Source organism: Rhinichthys klamathensis, unplaced genomic scaffold (assembly GCF_029890125.1).
Source record: "Rhinichthys klamathensis goyatoka isolate OS25496 unplaced genomic scaffold, OSU_Roscu_1.1 h1tg000123l_1, whole genome shotgun sequence".
Taxonomy (NCBI): Eukaryota; Metazoa; Chordata; class Actinopteri; order Cypriniformes; family Leuciscidae; genus Rhinichthys; species Rhinichthys klamathensis.
In genome coordinates, this window is record NW_026606660.1 from 2112501 (window position 1) to 2137556 (window position 25056).

The 25056-nt window shown below is 39.5% G+C and overlaps 1 protein-coding gene across 5 annotated transcripts in view; it reads left to right on the forward strand.

The window, feature by feature from the left end:
• col12a1a (collagen, type XII, alpha 1a) overlaps positions 1-25056 on the forward strand; it is a 101713-nt gene that overhangs the window by 64738 nt on the left and 11919 nt on the right. For all 5 annotated transcript variants that reach the window (XM_056255874.1, XM_056255877.1, XM_056255876.1 and 2 more), the window contains 15 exons: positions 231-383; positions 468-542; positions 2406-2545; positions 2643-2766; positions 4645-4788; positions 4922-5086; positions 5179-5217; positions 5336-5474; positions 8090-8232; positions 10613-10722; positions 18231-18389; positions 18657-18734; positions 20524-20610; positions 21048-21101; positions 21271-21366. In XM_056255874.1, coding sequence (XP_056111849.1) covers positions 231-383; positions 468-542; positions 2406-2545; positions 2643-2766; positions 4645-4788; positions 4922-5086; positions 5179-5217; positions 5336-5474; positions 8090-8232; positions 10613-10722; positions 18231-18389; positions 18657-18734; positions 20524-20610; positions 21048-21101; positions 21271-21366 — 1706 coding nt within the window. The remainder of the gene's footprint in view (positions 1-230; positions 384-467; positions 543-2405; positions 2546-2642; positions 2767-4644; positions 4789-4921; positions 5087-5178; positions 5218-5335; positions 5475-8089; positions 8233-10612; positions 10723-18230; positions 18390-18656; positions 18735-20523; positions 20611-21047; positions 21102-21270; positions 21367-25056) is intronic.

The following is a 25056-nucleotide window of genomic DNA, read 5'->3' on the forward strand; positions in this document are numbered from 1 at the left end:
CATTAGTTCACTTAGTATTAAGCTTTGCCGAAGTATCGATAATTGTGAAATTTCACTGATATTTAAAATGACTCAAATCGTGAAATAATACTGATCATATTGACCAAAAATAATCGTGATTATGATTTTTGCCATAATTGAGCAGACCTAGTTGCACTGTTACATCTTGTTTAAAATGCACTATTGAAATAAAGTGTAACCTCACATTGCTCCTCCTCTGTCACCATTAGCGGCTAACCGTGGAGCTCAGGAGGTCACCATCACCGCTACCGAGAGCCAGTACTGCTTTGACGGGCTGACCCCAGACGCGCTGTACAACGCCACAGTCTACACACAGACCCCCAACCAGGAGGGGCCAGGAGTCAGTGTCAAAGAGCGCACATGTAAGTCATGACGCCTTCAGAGGAGTTCAGTCCCACGGCTCTGTTCTCTGTGTCCTCATGGTGTCCGCTTTCTCCTCTCTGTAGTGGTGAAGCCCACCGTAGCCCCAACACTGCCCCCGACTCCTCCACCACCACCCTCCATCCCGGGAGCACTCGAGGGTACAAACATGATTACCTTTTTATCTTTTTTCATCTGATGATCTCACGGTTGGAATATGTTGTGTATTTTATTCACTGCCGTTCAAAATGTTGGTGTCAGTAAGATTTTTTTTTTTTTTTAAGAAGAAATTACTACTTTTATTCAGCAAGGATGTGGTAAATTGGTCAAAAGATGCAGTGAAGACATTTATAATGTTAGATTTATATTTCAAAGAAATGCTGTTCTTTTTTGTACTTTTATTCATCTAATAATCCTAAAAAAATATAATGGTTTCCACAAATAATATTAAGAGGCACAACTGTTTTCAACATTGATAATAATGCGAAAAGTTTCAATATTACTGTTTTTACTGTACTTTTAAAATAAAATAAATGCAGTCTTGGTGAGCATAAGAGACTTCTTAGATAGATAGATAGATAGATAGATAGATAGATAGATAGATAGATAGATAGATAGATAGATAGATAGATAGATAGATAGATAGATAGATAGATAGATAGATAGATAGATAGATAGATAGATAGATACATAGATAAAACAATATATAGATAATGATAGATAAAACAATAGATAGATAGATAGATAGATAGATAGATAGATAGATAGATAGATAGATAGATGATAGATAAAACAATAGATAGATAGATAGATAGATAGATAGATGATAGATAGATAGATAGATAGATAGATAGATAGATAGATAGATAGATAGATAGATAGATAGATGATAGATTGATAGATAGATAGATAGATAGATAGATAGATAGATAGATAGATAGATGATAGATTGAAAGATAAATAGATAGATGATAGATTGAAAGATAGATAGATAGATGATAGATTGATAGATTGATAGATAGATAAAACAATAGATAGATAGATACATTAGAAAGATAGATAGATAGATAGATAGATAGATAGATAGATAGATAGATAGATAGATAGATAGATAGATAGATAGATAGATAGATAGATAGATAGATAGATGATAGATTGAAAGATTGATAGATGATAGATTGATAGATTGATAGATAGATAAAACAATAGATAGATAGATACATTAGAAAGATAGATAGATAGATAGATAGATAGATAGATAGATAGATAGATAGATAGATAGATAGATAGATAGATAGATAGATAGATAGATAGATAGATAGATAAAACAATATATAGATAATGATAGATAAAACAATAGATAGATAGATAGATAGATAGATAGATAGATAGATAGATAGATAGATAGATAGATAGATGATAGATAAAACAATAGATAGATAGATAGATAGATAGATAGATGATAGATAGATAGATAGATAGATAGATAGATAGATAGATAGATAGATGATAGATTGATAGATAGATAGATAGATAGATAGATAGATAGATAGATAGATAGATAGATAGATAGATAGATAGATGATAGATTGAAAGATAATAGATAGATGATAGATTGAAAGATAGATAGATAGATGATAGATTGATAGATTGATAGATAGATAAAACAATAGATAGATAGATACATTAGAAAGATAGATAGATAGATAGATAGATAGATAGATAGATAGATAGATAGATAGATAGATAGATAGATAGATAGATAGATAGATAGATAGATAGATGATAGATTGAAAGATTGATAGATGATAGATTGATAGATTGATAGATAGATAAAACAATAGATAGATAGATACATTAGAAAGATAGATAGATAGATAGATAGATAGATAGATAGATAGATAGATAGATAGATAGATAGATAGATAGATAGATAGACAGACTTCATCACAGCTAAAAGTACATTCAGCAGGGTTGATATGATTTATTACTATTCCTCATTCAATCTTGTTCTGTAATGCCAGTGTGCAAAGGTGCCAAGGCTGATCTGGTGTTCCTGATCGACGGCTCGTGGAGCATCGGAGACGAGAGCTTCGCTAAAGTCCGCCAGTTTGTCTTCAGCATGATTGGGGCCTTCGATGTCATCAGCCATGAGGGCATGCAGGTACTGACCCGTCAACAGTCACGTGACTGACCGCATGCGCACGACTCCCTGACCGAGCGGTGATTCAGTGGGTCTTTTTCTCATTCTGTGAAAACAGGTGTCTTTTGTGCAGTACAGCGATGATGCTAAAACCGAGTTCAAACTGAACACCTACCACGACAAGGGAATGGTTCTGTCCGCCCTTCAGATGGTCATTTACAGAGGAGGAAACACCAAAACAGGTTCGTGATACGTTGAGAACGTGTACGTACACATCAATACGCTGACAAGTCCCAAAAATCAGCTTTTTCAATTAACTCATTGTCCGTTTTTACATGCTAACCCAATACACCGGCAACTCACGCAAAACGCGTTTGCAGTTATTCCCCAGTAGTGACATAAAAAGCTAATCATTCATTAATCTGATGCCAAGTAGCCTATTCAGTCTGCAACGTGAGATGTGATGTTAAATAAATAAGCAGTATTTTGACTGTACCACTTCTGCTTCAGCGGCACAAGATGAGAACACATTTCTTGGGCCATAAAAAAGTGTCAGAGTTTGCAGAATGAGCTTAAATCTGCAGTAAGGGCTCTTTCCTGGAGCATATCACATGCACATTGCAATAAGTCGACAGAATGCAGGTTACTGTGTTTACATGCCGCGGGAAATAGGTTTTATCGAGCTGTTTTGATTGGTTTATGCTTAAACCGTGTTCATGTCTTTACTCTGACAAAGGAAAACGGGTTAACATGTTTACATGACCACAAGCACTGTTAGCGTATTGAGCATAATCGGGTTAAGAACGTGCATGTAAGCGCACTCTATTGTCTTTGTTCTTAGGTGTCCGTTTTCAGATGTTTTTTACCCTACCTGAATGCTGGTGTCAGTTCCACATTTGGGGCCACATTTACTAAACCGCGGTAGACCGCAATCCCATAAAAGCACCGGAGTGCAAAGCTCTGCAGGTGAATCTACTGACAATGTTGAAATTAGAGAACACAGAGCAAGCCTGGGGTGTGTTTCCCGTACAACGATGTAACACTGCTTAACTACCACAGTACGATGCATTGTTGGAGAAATCAACTAGTCACGACTGTTTCCCGAAACCATATTGTCGCAAATTGGTCGTTCAACCACGTTGGTTAATGATGTCAAGCTGGTGGTGGACTAATAACTCTTAATGAATCTGTTTGAGATCGAGTCAATGCTAGATGTTTTGCTATAAATTACAGACATGATATCTGAGGAATATTCCTCATTTTTCTCAGTTATTTCGCTTTATTTCCAGATTCAATCATAGGCTCGTTCAAACAAACTAGAGCACGTTCGCACATGCGCACTCTTCAAAAACGACGCTTTAAATCTCTTGAAAACTAAAAGACATAAATTACATTTGTATGTATTCTAAATAAAAGACACAGGTTGTCCTGAATGTCAGCTTGCTTATTTTGCTCAAAATAAGGATTTATTGAGTCCACATGTCATGCAAACAAGAAACTCTGCTTCTAACCACAGGGCTGTCGTTCCAAACACACAACTTTGCGACGATGTTTGCGAATGTTCGTTGGAACGATGGTTTCGGGAAGCAAAACTCGTTGAACTGCTGATAACGACGAAACTTGCGACCCAGAACATTTCCATTATATCCAACACAAATTAGCGTAGGGTTGCACACAAGCAGAGCCGATGATATTCAAGTGTGGGTAATATACTAACAACACAGGCACAGCTAATTAAAAATAAACTGGGAAAAACTGAGGCTTGGGAAACTTTACGTTTGAATAACATCTTCCTCTAGCATTCCCAATAAATTAACACGAGTGGAGAAAATGCTCTACCTTCTACCTTCTGTTCTCTGCGTGTTAAGACATGCTTGTTTTTAACCATAAAAGTGACTAGCACAAACCTTAGTAAATCACATTGCATGATACTCTCTGCCAATAAATTTGGCGTTTTAAAGGGAATCTCCTTCAAATGCAAATGAAATAAGGTAAGGTGCAAGAATAACCCTGTCCACTCCTTTTCAGCGCGCGTCTTTAGTAAATCTGGCCCTAAGTGTTTGAATGCTGTTTGGCAGAACACATTTCTTGCACTGTTTTAATGTGTGTGAATGCATTAGGTGCTGCGCTGAAGCATGTTGGAGATAAGGTGTTCATCTCAGACAGCGGTATGAGGAGAACCGTTCCCAAGGTCCTGGTTGTGGTAACCGATGGACGTTCTCAAGATGATGTGAAGAAGAGTGCTGCTAAACTACAGCACGCAGGTATCACAGATCTCAATGATCATGGCCTCCTTTTCTTTATGCAACACATAACTGCTTGTTTTTGGGTGAAATTTGGGCAAGTTCTTGACAGGCGATGTATTTCCCTAAAGCCTCGGTGTTGTCTTGTCCACAGGCTTCAGTGTGTTTGTGGTGGGTGTCGCAGACGTAGACACTGCCGAACTGAAGAACATTGGAAGCAAGCCAAGCGACAGACACGTCTTTATCGTTGATGACTTTGATGCATTTGCTAAGATCCAAGACAACCTCATTACGTTCATCTGTGAAACGGCAACATCCAGTAGGAAGTCATTCTTTTAGTCTGCATTGTTCACTTTAACTCTAACATGAAAGACAAGAGTAAAATAACTTCCTGATTTTCTTTTTTCACAGCGTGTCCTTTGATTTACCTCGATGGATTCACGTCACCAGGTCAGAACTTGACTCTCGAGTCCATATTCGATGACTCCCTATCATCACACTCTTGTTTTCCTCTATCATCACACACTGTTATGCATCTCTTGATTGCTGTTTTGATGAAAACGCATAGGTTTCAGGATGCTGGAGGCTTTTAACATCACTGACAAGACGTTTGCTGGCATGAGCGGCGTCTCAATGGAAACCGGCTCCTTCAACAGTTACATTGCATACAGACTCCATAAGGACGCATTCATTTCCCAGCCCACAAAGTAGGTCGGATTGCAGTGCATGTGTGTTTTCATTACAGACTGTAATGGTATTCAGGCAATCACAATTATTTTAACCATCTTTAGAGGGCTTGCAGTCTATGGTCTCTCCTGCTTTTTTCCCAGAAGAAGCATTTCTCCTTGTTTGTTGTAGTAGCTTGTGAGAATGTCAGATTTTACAGAAATTTTCAGTGTGAACTCATAAAAAAACATTCTCATGATTGACCTTCTCAAACAGGGGAAGATTCAATGCATCCTCTGCTACTTTTGAGGAGAAAATCATATTTGAAAGAGTTTTATGTGGCTTGACTGAAGTGCAAAAGACAAGTTCAAGCAGAAGTTGTAGAAATTTAGAAAAAAGTTTTTCTATTTAGTTGTTGCAATAGTGTATTGAACTATTAAAGGTGCAGTGTGTATTTTTTAGCGACATCTAGCGGTTCGGTTGCGAGTTGCACTAAGGGCTCAGCCCACTGCTCACCCCTCCCTTTAGAAGAAGCTACGGTGGCTAAAACGGGACAAACATATCGTCGTCTGAGACAGCAGAGAATAGCCAGAGTAAGCCAAGAGTGTGTAACATTGTCACTGTTTCTGTACCACAGTCCATTATAAACCACATCATGGATAAAGTTTACAAAGCCATAGTCAGGTGAGGATCAAGAGTCTTAATATATAATATAATAATAGTAATCAGCTGATTGTCTCACAAACGTAACCAGCACATTTCTCCCCACATAGCAAACCCATAATACAGCGAGGGAGAAGAACCACATGAAACTATGCAACCATATATTTTTTCTAACGGTAGTAAAAGTTTAGCTGGCTAATATGAGCTGTTACTGTGGCTGAGCTGGTTAAAGCGTAAAGCCTTGTTTAAACTCGACGCGTCCGCATGAGCCCAAAGGTGCGCGCGGCAAAAATTACGTGATTGTAACAGCGCGCGCGCCTCCGCATCCCCTAGACACCATTTACTACACACAATAGGCTTTTTTTCTCTGATTTTGAAAACTCTTCGCGATCGACTTAAAATGCTTCCAAGATCGACTTGTCGACTGCGATCGACGGGTTGGTGATTCCTGTAACTGTTTTACGGTCAATGACAAGAGTATAATCAGCTGTCTCACGAACGTAACCAGCACATTTATCCCCACATAGCAAACCTATAACACAGCAAGGGAGAAGAACTAAGTTACATGAAACAATCCAACTACATATTTTACACCACTGACAAGGGAAAAGTCACTACTCACGGTGTTTATGGCTAGCTTCTAGCTTTCTGCTGCTTCTCTTTCAAGGTAGTGACGAAACGCGCTCTGTAGCGCTGTGTGTTCGCGTTCGGCTACGGTAGAAACATGACGTCACAATATGGCGACCTTCATAGAAGGGGGTGCCCGTGGTTATGGAGATATAAATGTCTCATTCTAAGGTAATAAAAACATTACGGTTTATTAAGTAAGTTCTTTATACACCACTGAAAACATAGTTATGGATGTCATATTGAATTTCTGTTAATAGATACTCAAAATTTTTACACATTGCACCTTTAAACAATAGTACAGAAACTCTGTATTCTGACACCAGCATCAGAGAGTCAGGTTTATTATCGTTAATTAAAAATTATTAAAATCAAATTATTAAAAAACATTTGTATTAATTGAAATACAGCTTAAAATTGTTTAATTTAAATATTAGATAAAAAAATCATAAAATTAAAATTAAAACTGAACTAAAACTAAAACTCAAAATAATAAAAAAAGAATAAGTAAATTAATAAATAATATAAATAATAAATTAAATAGTAATATTTAAAAATATATATACTAAAAATGACAAAAGCACATAACAAAATTACTAAAAAATAAAACAAATTCAAATGAAAACTGAAAATATAAAAATGTTTTGAAAAAAATGTGAAAGCTAATTCAAAATATAAGAAAAACTATAATATACATAATACTAAAATTTAAGTTAATTAAAGTTAATTTATTTACTATTAACTATTTAATTATTTTAAGTACAAATTAATACACAAAAACCCTAGAGCGACTGATGTTTCGGTTTTGGACTGATGTTAAGCTTTCAAATGTCATCTCATATTAGTGCATCCATTGAAAGCAGGTATTTATAAACTGTGCCAGGTTTGTGTGGCTTTCTTTTTCGGTGGTTTAATGGTGCCGTTCTCCAATATGCTACAGTGAGTGCATATATGCTATTAGTTCAAGAAGTGTAGCTCAGTTTGTCCTGAGCTCGCTGAAGATCTGGTCTGAAGGCACGCTTGATTAACTTATATTTAATGGTGTGTATTTGCACGTTGGCAAGCTGATGTTCAAATGGAAACACTCTGAGGAGGGAAAATACTTTCAGTGTGTTGCGATTTCTCAAGGCTGCACGTCTGTTTGTGTTTTTCTCTGAGGACAGTATGTGAATCTGTTCTGCACTTTTTGATTTATGTCTGGTTTCACTGCACAACAAATGAATCTGCGTAAAGCCTTTCATTTTTTTCTGTTGTCATCAGACACATGCAACCACCCAACAACCTCGCATAATGACACGAGTTTATGAAAATTAAGGCTGATAAAAGTTTTTGGGTGTTGATAAATGAGCTGTATTTTTCTTTCAAGGGAAATCCATCCAGATGGTCTTCCTCCCTCCTACACGCTGATTCTCCTCTTCCGTCTCCTTCCCGACACCGGCAAGGATGCGTTTGATATATGGCAGATATCAGATAAGAACAACAACCCTGAGGTCGGCCTCACCGTTGACCGTAAGCACCATTTTTTATCTTCCGTGTCTCATGTGTGTGTTCATGCCGTCAGCCTTGTGGTGTCTGCTGAACCTTATTTAGAAACCCAGACCCTCTAAATGGGTTCCAGATTTTAGGGTTGCAGTGATTTATAGCAGTAATTGCTCAGAAATGCATAATCAACCTAGCCTGGGTTTCCGCATACTACCTTGCCGCAGCGCGATTTTATTCACGGTCCTAGGCGGTCTGGATACCATGGACCAAATTTTCGCCTCAGCGAGGGGACCAATCACAGAACGGGGAGGGAGCAGCAAGACGATGACGACGTCTATGCGACACACCGAAGCAGTTTGTTTATACCTATGGATCCAACATGGCAGCAGACGCGAAGTTCCCTTTCGATGCAGCCTTACGGCCGTTTCACACATAGGTTTCACACCGTGAGCGGCACTTGAGCAGCGCGTCAGCGTAACTACATCGCGAGAGTTTCCACACTGGAAGCGTTTGTACAGGGTCACAGCAGCGGCTCCAAAGCTACATATATAAGCGAGCAATTCTTTACAAAGACAACTATACATTTGTTTTTAGAAGTTGGTCATTTATAACATTGATAGTCTTGAAAGTTTGTAATGGGGAGGTGTACGACATTCGCATATAAATGTTAAACAACAAAACAACCCAGAAAATGGCTCCAATCTATTAGTTTCACTCATACTTTCGATATGTTTAAAAGACTGCAACTCCGCGGATAAAAAACAAAACACACAAATAAACCACACACTCGGGTTTGATTTGGGTTGTGCTAGCCTATGCTGTCTGTGTGTGACATAAACTAAAAGAACGTTTATATATAATAATTTCTGGCTATTTACTTTAGTTTTTTATTTATTTATATAATACACAACTTTCACCCAAACTGAATAATTAAAAACAAGTTGGTAACACTTTTCAATACGGGTGCACTAATAAGCATTAATTCATGCTTAACTAATGCACAGATAATACTGAATTAATGTGTAACTAATGATTATCTAAGCTATTCATTAATGATTACCACATTAGGAACTAATTAAGAGTCTGTATGGTTAATGTATTAGTTCATACATGAATTGTTATTAATTAAATATGTAAATGTGAATTAATTCCCTAATAACTCATTTTTTTAACTAATAGTGTTAATTAATATGTTAATTACCAGAATGAGCCAAAGCCTTGTATTTCAACTTCCAGATAATACAGGTATATGCATTAATACATGATTAATTACTTCATTGTTAGTGCAAATTCATGTGTAAATTACTACAATTACTAAATGACTAGTTAATAATGATGTGCCTCAACAAGTAAAGTCATAACATACCTTTGCAAATCATTAGCTAATGATTAATTAAAGCAGACAACTGGAAGTTGAAGTGCATAGCTTTGACTAATTGTGGTAATTAACACATTAATTTACACTATTAGTTAATAAAATATGTTATTAAGGAATTAATACACAATGACACATTGAATTAATACCAATTCATGTATTACTTAATCTATTAATCATATAGACTATTTATTAGTTGCTGATGCAGTAATCATTAAATAATGGTTTAGTTCTTAATTAATCATACGTTAACTCATGATTATCTGTGCATTAGTTAAACATGAATTAATGCATATTAGTGCACCCGTACTGTAAAGTGTTACCAACAAGTTTTTACTGGGTAGCCTAAATCTTCTATAAATATTTTTGAGTCTTTATTTTCTTTTATTTGCCTACTCAAGTTCTTGTTAAAACTCACTAGACATGCTTATTCTGTGCATTTTGGGCACTTTTTGTGTGAAATCATATTTATTTTTGTCCATCAAAAGTGTGCTTTCACTTTAATTGAGCGTGAGCAGAGCAGCAAAAACAGATTGGACGCCGAAACCGCTTCACTGCTGCTCACGCGCTCCTCCTGCTCCCGGTGTGAACGCACTCATTGATTAACATGAGCCGAAAAAAATAAGCGCCGCTCACGCATGCGGTGTGAAACGGCCGTTAGATACTCGCCATCGTGTACACATAAATCTCTGACCCATCGTCTTCTTCCTCGTCTAATTTCTGTCGCTCTACATACGCCATCTGGTATAATTGAAACGATTGGCTATGAGCCGTACAGGCGCATTTGATAGACATTCGTAGCACCCAATAAACGGCTCTGGGCATTCGTAAACCACGCCTCAAATACGAGAAAATGAACATGTGGTTCCCAGACCCAAGTCTCAATGAGACGTGGTCTGACGTTAGCCAGGCTATAATCAACCCATTTAGTGCATCAAGCTCATATTAGCATGGAGATTCTTTGTGTTGTTGTTGTTGTTTTTGCCTCATATTTGCCTGGGCACTCAGTGTAAGTGTGTGTTTTGTTCTCAGCCTCCAGTAGAGTCATCTCATTCTACAATAAGGACTCCAGAGGGGAAATTCAGAAAGTCTCCTTTGATAACGACCTCGTGAAGAAAGTTTTCCATGGCAGTTTCCACAAGGTAGAATGATTTTACTTACTTTGGTTGACTACTTGGCCATTTAAAGTGGTCCTTTTATGCTTTTTACAACTTTCATAAGTGTGTAATGTTGCTGCTTTAAAAAGCTCTGCAAAGTTACAAAGTCACTCCAAAGACAGATATTCTCTATATCAGTGTCAGTGTTTCTGAACTCCCTGAAACGCCTCCATCGTAGTCTTGAGTTTTCTTCCGGCAACGAATTATATTCCTTATTTATATAATTCCTGCTAAGAATAAAGGGGCGGGGCCTGGTTGAGTTAGTTAGTAGTGCGTTGAAACTCGCGGTTATAGTAAAGTACGGGCATTTCCCAAACACGCTTGAAGCGCTTGACCAATCACAACACACTGCTCCAGCTGACCAATCAGAGCACCAGTGTGCTTTTGAGAAGGAGGAGCTTCATAGAGACAGGAACTAAACGGAGCGTTACTGAAGGAGGAGCTGGAATAATGGAAAATATGGGAAAAATAAGGTTTTTTGAACATTCAAGCATGAAAACCCAAACCAAATAAAGATGTTAAAAAGAGGGCATAATAGCTCCCCTTAAAAATCGTCAGCAATGACACACATTAAAATGATAAAAGTGCATAGGTAGCTTTAATAAAAAGCCAGGGTGACTTCTGAAGACCTGAACCGGTTCTTTTAGATGTCCGTCATTTGAATTATATCTTCTTTATCTGGAACGGATGTCTTGAATGTGAACGTGCATATGAATCAGGAGATGGATTTGAACTTGCAGTCTCCTTTTTTAAATACTTCCAGATAGAGCACATTAAGAAAGTGGTGGAATTTCTCTGGAAGAATATTAGTCCCTGCAAAGCACTAAAGATTGTTTGGTACAGTATAACAATTTTGGAAGCGATGGCTTGTGTTATAACTCTTGGCTGATAAATTCAGAACAAGTTTCCCACTGAAGACACGGTTTTACTTCTTGGAGCCCAATGAAAGATTTGTCAATGTTGCTTTTGCCTTTCGCTTTAAATTGCGATGTTTATGGGCCATATGGTGAGCGCTCATAGCTGCAGGTTTGTGCTAGAGCAGTTTCCAGTTTTGTGGTTCATGAGAGCTAAAAATCATCAATCATTACTATTGAATATGTTGTAAAAGTGGACGTTAATGATGTTATTTTTTAAATAAAGGGTTTTGCCTCCTCAGAGGTTATTCTAGGCCCAGTGCACATGCTGAGTCTCTTTTAAGCTGAACATGTCATCATTTTGTCATGTTTGTCCCAAGTGACTGCTGGCATAGTTTAATTGCTAATGTAAAAAACGTCTTAACAACCAGGAGACTGTAATTTATACCAGCGTCTTGGCAAATCAGATTTCAAGATGTGCTAATTTTACATCCACACATGAAATATTTTCCCAGTCTATGTGGGAAATTTGTAAGCACAGCTTGAGCAATCGAGGTGAATCTCAAGAAGCCTGTAAAGACCACCGGAAGGTCGAAGAACATGAAGACTGTTTCCCATTGATGTAATACAAAAAAAATAAGTACTATTTAAAATATAAAGCATTTAAACATCATTATAGTATTTTTGTATACAGCATTGTATTTGAGTGTAAAAAGCTGTGCTGTATTATAGTAATGTGGCATAGTATAATTAGAATAATCTGTAATGAGAATGAGGATTTACAAACAAAAACCAGACCTAAAATAGACTTTTATTTGAATTTCTTTTGGTTGTTTGCATGAGATTCACCCATGGACATCATTACAATGACTTCATTGACAAAGTGATGTCATACAGTGTGCATTTTGGCTTATCTAAGGGACAATTTGTGGTCCAGGGTTCGTGCAGAAACGCATTGGTTTGCAGCTGTAGTCTACTGTATGTTCAGCAACCACTGGCATTACTAGAGACTTGAACACAGAACAACGATTCTGAGCTAAGGTTGTGATTAGCTGACCACTTTGGTTACAAGATTACAGACTGGTTACATGCAAAGGAAAACCTCTCAGTTCCAGCAAACCCATCAAACCCCAGCAAACATTGGAAAGTTGAGAAGGTTCTTTAAAGTTAAAGGTTTGTTTGTGCTTACTAAAGGCCAGTTCACAACAAGGATGATTACTATACAGTTTTATTATTCGTTGAGAATAGAGACATCCACACCACAATTATAATGATATAACGACAGAGGAACGATATTGTTGGAATCATTTGCAGAAAAATCTTTCCCAGCTGATGAATGTTAAAACCATTGACAGCCAATCAGAATCGATTTGACTTTAAGGAGCTTTTAAAGTGGCAGGCGACAAAACTGTAGTGCGTGCTTATAAGAAAAATAACGTTATCGTGCATTGGACAGTAATAAATTAGTGTTAATTGCAAATTGTTTGAACAACCCTATACATATTAGACTACACTGCATAGATCATCATGTGCCATTTGCAATAACAGACATGAATGATACTTCAAATTATGCAGTTTGTTGAAAATAGGCGTGCTATTACTTTTCTAAGTAACTGGCCCAACCTTTATTTTTATTTTTGATAGACTGACAATAAAATGGACACACAAAAAAAAAGACGAAGCAAAACCCCAGCATGTTGTGGATAGTTTTGCATTGGCAATGTCATGGGATGAATCTCATGGAGCCTGTCAAGATCATCAGAAAGTCAACAAAAATGATGTTGCTTAAAGAATGTGAAGCCTAAATGAATCCTTATTCATCTTAAATTCATCTTATCCACTGCCGAACCACATGAACATGCATCCTTCAGACGAAAACGATTACGAATTTGCAACAGTTAATTTCTTTGTAATAGTTAATAACAACCTACAAGCCTTTATTATCGGAATTAAGATATGAGTGTCCACAAACGTGTGTACACTGTGCCGGTATAGTGTTTAACAAGAGTGCTTAGAAAGCCATAGGAAATGAAAACAGCTATTAAAGGGATTCTATGGTCAACCACACAATACCACACAGAACACTGGCCCCTTCTCAATGCCATTGCCTTCCTTTTATAAAATCCCTCTGATTATGAATTTAGTAGCTAAATTAATCCATGAATAAATGCTTTCCGAGTTAGATTTGAAGTTCATGTCATGTGAACGGTTTGGAAGCACTCCTCACATGAAGCACAGATTAGATTCATAATGGCTTTTTAGTGTCAATGTTCGATCATATTTACCATTTAACATTTTGTTAACAAAATTCAGAAATTTTTATAGTAATCTGCTCAATCAGGTGTTCTACATAGATTTTGGTCATGCAAATTCGCCGCATTGACCAGTGTTAAGTTGCGGTCACATTTACCGTTACTCTGTGAAATTTTGCGAGCAAAATCCAGTCCTTTCAATAGGAATCCATGCAATCGAGAGTTTTGCGTGGCGGCAAAAAAAAAGTTCCCTACTTACATTTCACGCATGTTGCAGTTGGTCACACAAATTCACCGCATTGACCAGTGTTAAAGGTGCGGTCATATGTACAATTGCTTGGCGAAATTTCAACTCAGTTGAAAAGGAATCCACACATTTGGGAGTTTCGTGTGACAGTGATAAGTTCCCCACTCATATTTATCTTGTGTTCAAGTTCACGCGAATCGCCACGTTGACCAACATAAAGCTGCTTGATTTTATAAGTTTCTACATTCAGCCCAACTCTATACGCTGATTTCACGCAGCCGCCATTTTGAAATGGCTCCGGTGGGAAGAAAACCGGAAGTGTCGCCTTTAATCATAGGAGAGTCGCGAATGCGATGGCGTATTGTTGTGTTTAATGTAGAAATTAGTTATTCTAAAAATGTACATACATTTCTTTCATACTTTAGACTATATACAGTGAAATTAATTTATAAATAAAATTATTTTTTATATACTTCAGAACGTAAAAAAAGAAGCAGGAACGCACTATAGACATATTGTCACGGGTCTGTCACGGATGATGGTGTAGGATGAAGGAGAGGCTGACACAAAGACTCCAATTCAAACATTTACTTATATAATCAAAACTCAGATACAGAATGACGGTCTTACGGAAACACTCAAGCTTTACACCATGTAACATAGACGAGAACCGACAAAGACAGACTGAACACAGGCAAACTAAATACAAGTCCAAATGAACACTAACGAGGTGAAGACAGGTGACACAGATGATTAAGACGATGAACAGGTGGATGATTGAGGGAGTGAATACAGGTGTGGAGACAAGAAGGATTCTGGGAAGTGTAGTGAAGATGACTAAGACAGACAGGTGCAGACGAAGACTGTGACAGAATGCCCCCCTTCAACAAGGCGCGACCTCGCGCCGTAGAACATCAATGGGGTGGGGGGGCGGGCGCCCTGAAGGCTGGCCAGGGCGTGGCCAAACTGGGACGGGAAGCCTCCAGGGCGGATCAGGAAGTGCAGGCGGCCATGGCGGAGCAGGACGTGGGCGTGGCCAGGGCGGAGCAGGACGTGGGCGTGGCCAGGGCGGTGCGGACCCTTCGGGCGGCCATGGCGGTGCGGACCCTTCGGGCGGCCATGGCGGTGAGGACCCTTCGGGCGGCCATAGCGAGGGCCTATGGCCCCCCCCCCAAAAATTAATGGGGAGAGTGACAGAGTCATTACAAGTCTCTGGGCTGGACGGAACCAGCGGTGAAGGGGTCTCTGGGCTGGACGGGACCAGCGGTGAAGGGGTCTCTGGGCTGGACGGGACCAGCGGTGAAGGGGTCTCTGGGCTGGACGGGACCAGCGGTGAAGGGGTCTCTGGGCTGGACGGGACCAGCGGTGAAGGGGTCTCTGGGCTGGACGGGACCAGCGGCGAAGGGGTCTCTGGGCTGGACGGGACCAACGGTGAAGGGGTCTCTGGGCTGGACGGGACCAGCGGCGAAGGGGTCTCTGGGCTGGACGGGACCAGCGGCGAAGGGGTCTCTGGGCTGGACGGGACCAGCGGCGAAGGGGTCTCTGGGCTGGACGGGACCAGCGGCGAAGGGGTCTCTGGGCTGGACGGGACCAGTGGCGAAGGGGTTTCTGGGCTGGACTGGACCAGCGGCGAAGGAAGCTCAGGGCTGGACGGGACCAGCGGCGAAGGGGTCTCTGGGCTGGACGGGACCAGCGGCGAAGGAAGCTCAGGGCTGGACGGGACCAGCGGCGAAGGAAGCTCAGGGCTGGACGGGACCAGCGGCGAAGGGGTCTCTGGGCTGGACGGGACCAGCGGCGAATGCTTGATGCAGGACGGATCTGTCTCAGGCTGGGCAGGCATGACGTGAACCGTCTCTGGCTGGGCAGGCTGGACGCGAATCATCTCTGGCTGGGCAGGCTGGACGTGAATCATCTCTGGCTGGGCAGGATGGACGTGAATCGTCTCTGGCGCAGGATCAGCGGGCTCTGGCGCAGGATCAGCGGGCTCTGGCGCAGGATCAGCGGGCTCTGGCGCAGGATCAGCGGGCGCTGCTGGATCCTGGGTGAGGATGGACGGCGTGGCGAAGATGGCTGGAGGCATCACTTGGGTGACGGTGATGCGGATACCTCTCTCCATCAGGATCCTGATGAGGTATTCCGTCAGGTCACGGCTAGCCAAGTCCATATTTTGTTTGGTCGGTTCTTCTGTCACGGGTCTGTCACGGATGATGGTGTAGGATGAAGGAGAGGCTGACACAAAGACTCCAATTCAAACATTTACTTATATAATCAAAACTCAGATACAGAATGACGGTCTTACGGAAACACTCAAGCTTTACACCATGTAACATAGACGAGAACCGACAAAGACAGACTGAACACAGGCAAACTAAATACAAGTCCAAATGAACACTAACGAGGTGAAGACAGGTGACACAGATGATTAAGACGATGAACAGGTGGATGATTGAGGGAGTGAATACAGGTGTGGAGACAAGAAGGATTCTGGGAAGTGTAGTGAAGATGACTAAGACAGACAGGTGCAGACGAAGACTGTGACACATATCTTATATTGGATATTAACATCCAATAGTGTAAATCGCGGCAGCAGCTTCAGGTTGGTAGTCCAAGGCATTGTTGTCTATCTGTACTTCCGGGGTTCTTCCCACCGGAGCCTCGCTTTCAATTTCAAAATGGCGGCTGCGTGAAATCAGCGTATCGACAATGAACAGGGGAACTTTTTTTTGCCTGTGAAATTTCGCTGAAATGTTCTAATGTGAAAGCACAGTTAGCATGTTGCTAAGCTAACAACGTGATATAATGTATATAAATGATAAAATGACACACAAATACTGCTAAAATAATACTTTCCGTGTATAATGCATTGTAAGTAAAGACACACTGGAAAGAATAGTCAAGGGTTTCATGCACCTCAAATGAAAATGCTATTTGTTTAGAACGTGTACTTACATTTCACTTTGCTGTCCACAGTAAGTATCAATGCGGCGCTTAAGATTTTGGAAAGTAACATTTTAAAATTATAGTTTGAAACCACTTCCTGTCTAAAATGTGAATTTACTCATTGAATTCATAGAAATAGGAAATGGTGGGAGAAGATGGCCAGCCAAAGGTGCAACTATGAAATGGAGGCTGATAGATATAATGAAAGTCTGACAGGAGTCAGGACTGAGTGAAAGACTAGAGCAGAGCAAAATTAAACCACATGGTGAGCATTTTCAGACACCCACTGTAGCCAGAATGGGAGGAGGACTGGAGAAAGTGTGAATGCAAAGTACATGGTACAAACGAATGAGACTGTAGCACTGTTATTTGGCCCTGACCGTTACGACACACTTTCCACCTTAGCAATAATGGTCTCTCAGCTTATAGTTTTTGAATGGATGGCTACAGTATTGTATTCTCAGCTTCACAAAAGCTTTTGAACCTACTATTTGGATAAGCTTCTGAAGCTTTCTATCCAAAGCCTTAACTTCAGACCCCTTCTGCTTGTGGGAAGCCAAATCGGCGTTGCCAAAGATGTTGACGGTATTGTGGCAAGAAATACGACCTTGCTTTTGGACTGCTGATGTACAAAGTATGAATATCAGATGAATGAGACGGTCTGACTTTTTGACTGAAAAAAGGGGGAACGAGCACATTAGACGGTCAGCCGCAGAATGACATAATAGCAACATGTGGTGACGCTACATAAAGAAAACGTTGTATTCCCCCTAAAAAAAAAGGACGGAAAAAGCAGTTCAGTGGTTGCATCCGCATGTAGGATCTCATAGTGTATTCAAAGGGGAAATTACAGTTGGTAAACCAGTTAATATTATCTGCTGACATGAAAATTCGTATTTGTGTTCGACAATTGGCATGTCTTTACATAATGAACTAATTAAACCCATTATAGTTAGACAGAAACTGTTATTGGAAGAACTGAGAGCGTAACTCTAAACATAGTTTACAGGCCGTAGGGTTAATGTTGTCATGGGAGAATGGATGAAAAAGGATGACTTTGGAGAATTTTTTTGTCAATCAGGCAGTTTTGTGAATCTCTTTTATAAAGATTTATGAACCAACCCGAGATGTCTAGAGTACTGAGTAATGGTTGGATTGCACTGCTGAAGTATTTGCACTAATGTCTTTTTATTTTTGCAGCTTCACATTTCTATTTCACCGAAAAATGTCAAACTCAACATCGACTGCCAAGAGGTGGCTGAGAAAGAGATCAAAGCAGCCAACAACATATCCACAGATGGCTATGAAGTCCTCGGAAAAATGGCAAAGTCTGGTGGTTCAAAGAAGCAGTCAGCCACAGTAAGATTGCTCATTCCCTTCGATACAGCCAACACGCACTAAACTACTAATCCTATGAATATACCCTGCCCTTTCCTTTGTCCCCTCATACTCAATCAATTGCATGTCCTCCCACCCATTCATGCCTGAACGGATTCGATTCTATGTGTATTCCTTTTCAACACACACTGTTGTGTGGATGTTTTATTTTTTCTTATTCTCAACTCCCGGCGCTCAATGCGAGCCATCTGTAACATCCGTTTGTGTTCCCATTTTTCTCTCCTGCAGTTCCAACTCCAGATGTTTGATATTGTCTGCAGTTTGGGCTGGACAAGTCGAGACAAATGTTGTGATATTCCAGCAATGGTAAGTAGGGATTGTGTATAGATTGTCATCTTGAGGGGTGGGCTTTTGTCTACTGTTTGGTCAGTATGCTGATGGCTTTTAGTGAAAGAACACTTAATAGTAGTAACTGAGTAAAGGTCATTGAGTTTTTCAGACTTCACTAGATGTTCCCCTTAACACAGCTGTCAAGCTTCTGGCGGTGTTTCGATATGACTTCCTTTTTCACGCTGATTGCCCTTCTCCATAATGTATCTTTGCACAGTCCCCTTGAAGCAATATGTCATTCACTGTAAGCAGTGTAAGGGCTCTCAGTTCATAGGTTAATCTTCCTTAAAATCAAGCATTGAGAACTGTAACACATTGACGCATATTTCACTTTAAAGGGATACTCCACTTTTTTTGGAAATAGGCTTATTTTACAACTCCCCCAGAGTTAAACTGTTGAGTTTTACCGTTTTTGAATCTATTCAGCCGATCTCCGGTTCTGGCGGTACCACTTTTAGCATAGCTTAGCATACATCATTGGAGTGGACAAGACCATTAGCATTTCTCAAAAAAAAATGACCAAAGAGTTTAGATATTTTTCCTATTTAAAACTTGACTCTTCTGTAGTTACATCGTGCACTAAGACCGACGGAAAATGTAAAGTTGCGATTTTCTAGGCTGATATGGCTAGGAACTATACTCTCATTCCTGCGTAGTAATCAAGAAACTTTACTGCCGTACCATGAGTGCAGCAGGCGTAATGATATGACACAGCGCCTGAAAATAGTTCCGTTGTGTTGACCTCTATGGTGTTGACGGAAGGTAACCTATTTTCAGGCGCTGCGTCAATAGTTTTAAATAGGAAAAATATCTAAACACTTTGGTCATTTTTTTTTGAGAAATGCTAATGGTCTTGTCCACTTCAATGATGTATGCTAAGCTATGCTAAAAGTGGTACCGCCAGAACCGGAGATCGGCTGAATGGATTCAAAAACGGTAAAACTCAACAGTTTAACTCTGGGGGAGTTGTAAAATGAGCCTATTTCCAAAAAAAGTGGAGTATCCCTTTAAGTTAGTGATGAGTAAAGTGATGCTCATCAGACTATGCATTCTATTTACATTGATTGCATATACAATTGAATTTCCACACAATTGGTGAATTTAAATGAACTTTACACAGTATTTACTCCAAGGTCTAAAAAAGGGCACTTGACCATAACGAAAATAGCATTAAAGGGATAGTTCACCCAAAATGGAAACTTCTGTCATCTTTTACTCCACCCTCATGTCTTTCCAAACCTGTAAGGCTTTCTGTCTTCCATGGAGCACGTGGATTTTTGTTGTTGGGTGAACCGTTCCTTTAACATTTGTCTTTACGGGAATTAAAGGGCTTAGCCAAACCCGTTCATTAGAAGGGAGTGTGCACATACTTTTGTCCATGGAGTGTAGTTGAAGGGCAGGTAGATGTACACCATTGAAGCCAGTATTTACAGTAGCAAAACAGCAAATGTAGTGGGCAGACCATAAAAATACGTTAGCAACTTAAATTTATGGTAAATAAAAAAAGGAGTATATTTCAATAACTGAAGTAAAATCAGTTTTTTTTTTACCAGTTTTGCAAAAAATTATCTCATCGTCCAGCTCAGTTCAGTTTTCATACAGTCAGATCAATATTATTGTTGAATATTAAGTATATTTAAGAATATTAAATTAATATTACGTTATACCAGCTGTCTTTATATTTACAGTTCTTTTGCTTTTTTTAACAAACTGTTTCGTGTTTAGTGTTTTCAGCAGTGTTTGATTTATATCTCCATCTCTGTAGCGAGATGAAGCCAAATGTCCCGCTCTTCCTCACTCCTGCACATGTGCTCAGGACAGCATCGGTCCTCCAGGCCCAGCGGGCCCTCCGGTAAGATCATTAGAGTCCCCTGACGTCTCTCCTGTCTCTGAAGTCATCATGCTACCGCTGCAAATCTCACTTCTGATGATGAGGACGAAAAGGTCCAGAGTTCAGGGATGGTGGGATATTTTCCCCAAAGCCTCAGCGCTGTAATTTCAGCCCTGCTCTTTACATTAAGCTCAGGAATATGATTATGGGGCCTCTTCTCTCTACACCATTATGCATGGATTGAACATCTGGGATTACCGATGGTTAACAGCACAGCGTGAGCTAATGACTAGTGACTTACTCATGGATTCGCTTATAGGTCAGAGACCACTGGGTAGGCCTTGGACGTGTGCACTTAGAAACGTCACTGTCTTTAGAGCCGTTTTCAAATAATGAATCCTTTGAAATCCACTGCCACTGAGATTCTAAGCGTCCCTCTTTTTTTTTTTTTTTTTCAGGGTGGTCCTGGTACAAAAGGCCCACGAGGTGAGAGAGGAGAGTCTGGCCCCACGGTAAGCTCATCCTTCTTCTGAAATGGCCTGCTGATTAAATGCCAAATGATCAGATACTTGAACAGGTTCCTCCATCAATACCTTAGAGAAGCAGTTTCTCTCTTAGCACTTCTTCCTAGAGTGTTTAACTGGATAAATGAACGGCATTTTTTTAACCCATTCATTTCAGGGTTCAATGGGCCCACGTGGGGAGCAGGGTGTACCAGGTCAGATGGGACCTCCAGGCCCACAGGGCCCTAATGGATTGTCTATTCCTGGTGAACCAGTAAGTAAAACACAAATCTTTGCATTGTGAAATATGGTATCACCCCTCATTCAACCTAACTATTAACCCTTTCCGCACCAGTGTTTTTGAAAAAAGTTGACAGCCATCGCCAGCATTTTTGATCATTTTCACTAAAATTTCAATATTTTTGTTATGAGGTTGAGGACAGATGAACCCAATCGCAGACAGTACGCACTTAACGTGGATTTATTTAGACAAAACAAGGAAAACAAAACCCACGATGGGGCAAAACAGAGACAATACAAACGAGGGATAACTAAACTAGAAAACACTTGACAAGACTAGACTATTAACTAACAGCAAATACAAGATCAAGACGTTCTTCTTAAACAAGGTGAATCACTCAATGAGAAACACACAATGAGAAACAATGAACCGGCACAGGACAGCAAACACAAGGGGATTAAATAGGGGAACACAAATGACGAGGACAGGTGAAACTGACTAGACAATAATGACAAGACGAGGGTAACAAGGGGGCGGAGTTACATAACGAGACAACACAAGCACATGGTCCAAACAATTGGCCATGCGCTTATACCAGGGTTTCCGTTGTCCGGTAATTACCGGACATTGGCCGGGAGAAAAAATGAAATGTCCTACAAAATTAAATCTCTCCGGTCAAATTGTCCGATTAAAATTGCGTAATAATCCCGCCCCCCTAACATAATATGAATTTGAGAATAAGCCTAAAATGTATAAAGCAAAAATACACCGACCTTTGGCTATGTTATAAAGGAACAGCCTCTACCGTTTGAAAGTTATTAAACAACATCGCATGCTGCATTTCAAATAAAGCGCAAGCCTAGAACGGCTGTAATATAGACCTAAACAACGAACGATTGAGTGAGACATTTCAAATATGGCCAGGTCCATTGATATTATTGATAAAGTGATAAAGTTGACGATGCAGACTCGCCATCTTTGCAGTAGTGAACGCGCCTATAGAGAGAAGTGTGCACGCGCCGACGCCTCCGTGTCCTGATTAGCCTATATTGTCCACTATATTTGCTTCTTATTTAATAATCGAGGCAAATTTGTTGATGAAACATTGATTAAAAGTAATATACAATTTATACAAAACGAAATTTTCAAGCAAAAATAATATTCGAAGATCGCTGGGTTGATTATTATTCGAAAATCGCACCCCTCCACCACATGCACGCACACATGCATTAGGCTACACACCAGAGCATGTGAGCAAAGCGGAGCGGTGTGACGCTTATTATAAGTTAAAAAACTTAAATATACGTTTCATTTTTATAAATAATATAATGTTATTATTTTTTTATTTCATCTATGTTGATTAGGCTATATGAAAAGGGAACCGCATGAGATGAGTAAGATAGGATCATAAGATGACCAATAGGCCTATATATCGGAAAACATTTGGAATTGGTCAGACATGATTTTGACCACTTATTTAGTTTTATTTTGTAGAAAGCCTTTCTTTAAAGTTTATTTCGTTTTGTATAAATTGTATCTTCATTTTAATCAATGTTTCATCAACAAATTTCCCTGGATTAAAAAATAAGAATTTATTCATATGAAGTGTGCATTTCTCTCTCTAGGCGCGTTCACTACTGCGAAGATGGCGAGCATCGTCAACTTTATCAATTTATCAACAATTTAAATGTTTCATGCATAATCATACATTTGATATCTCTGCGCCCAAGTAGGCCTAGCAGTGCTTCCCTGTGTAGAGTCTCCGCAACCGCGATAGATTGAAACTCGCGTCCGAGTGAAGATTGCGCAACTCGCGCAGCACGTCGTTGCCATGCAACTGATAGCAGCGGACACGAGCGCTCAGCTTGATTTAAAAAACAACTGATTTTAGCGCTAGATCTCTTATTTAATGGCGAACTAAATGAATGATCTGCTAGTTAACTGGAGATGTTAACTAGTTAGCTAGTTATTTATTTGTATTAGGTACATCCGTGCCTCAATGTTTCAAAAAGTGAGGGCTGTAGTCAACCAAAGAAATCCTTAGTCGACCAAAGTCTTGTCCTGCGCAACGATTAGTCGACAAGAAAAAAAGAAAAAAGAAAAAGACGCGATGTTTTGATTGAACATTTTTTAACAATTGTCATAGATCATTTATAAAACAAAAACGAAAAAACATCAAAAATACATATAACTATAATAATAATACAATTCTTTGAAAATTAAGTGATTTTTTTTTAACTGCAAAAAGTGAGGAGCTCTGTCCTAGGTCTATAGTAAGTCACAATCGCGCACCTGACCACACCACACGCTACACAAAATATAACTGCTATCTGCCACAATGAAAAATCCTAACAAACGCACTCGTTTATACAGGCTGTATATTCTTCTTTACTTTCAAAGCTATGGGTTAACTTTTGTCCAGCCGATCTAGGAGTTTTAAAACAAACACAGACAAAAACCCAAAGAGCCTAAAAACAATCCTAATAATAATAGGCTGTATTGTAGGACCGCATAGGTTTATTTTCGTTTTGTTACATTATTTAGGCTATTTTCAAATGGTCAAGTGTACAAATAAAAATAAAAACATATCAAGAAAACACAATCTATTGAGTCAGCATGATAAAGCCCTTAAAGGGACTGCTCACGTCTTTTGCGCGCTCAAGATCGATTTCAAATGTAGGCGCGCGATGTGCGCGCTCATGATGGACGCAACGCGACGCGCTCTTTTTTTTCCAAGTGCGTCCACGCCACATCGAGATAAAAACATATAGTGTATAAAAACATAAAAACCGAAACAAGTAGCGTTCTAACTGAATGAATACAGCTAAACTAGCTATATCCCTTACTGAGCGCGAAGCAGCAGCGCAGCCACAGGGGCGAACCGAGTGTTCTGTGTGTGTGCGCTAAACTGTGGCGCTGTTACAAAATAGCCTAAATTAAAGCATTTAAAGTTGGGGATAAACCATAGGCTAATTATATTTAGAATACAGTAATATATAACTGCTTATAAAGGAATAAATATCAAGGAGTAAATCATTGAAAATTTCTTTCTATAAAAAAAAAAAAAAAAAAAAAAATGCAACTGGTCGACCAATAAACGACTAAAGTTGACAGCCCTAGTGTGTGAAACCATAGTAAAAAACAATTTGTGTTAATTGACGCCAATCGGACATTCAATCGGACGTTCATGTTTTGAAAGTTAGGCTAATAATAACATGTTGCATTCTATACGGCCTGATTATGTCATTTTTTAAGTTACATAGCCTGCCTCCAGTTTTCCTCAACTTGACTAATTAAGAGGCGATATTTGACCGGCGTATCATCAAAATGTCCGTTAAACAAAACCTCTGCCGGTCACTTTGACCGGCACCATTTTTTTCTAGCGGAAACTCTGGCTTATACACAAAACATGATTCCGTCATGATCCTGCCTTACGACCAGGGAAAATCAAGGACACTAAGGCAGACTCATGACAATTTTGTTGTATGAATATCTGAACATGCAATATATCAAAATAAAGAACAGACCCTCTGCTTTAAAAAAAACACCTTAATGCATTCTTTTTTTAATCAGCATTTGAATGTGGGCAAGTTTCATTTAAAAAAAAAAGCAAAAATCTGAGAAAAACACATTTTTGTTGAACACTACATCCATATCGGATTCATACCGATGATCAAAACATACAGTAGATGAAGTAGATCGAGTCCATCAACACCCGCAAAG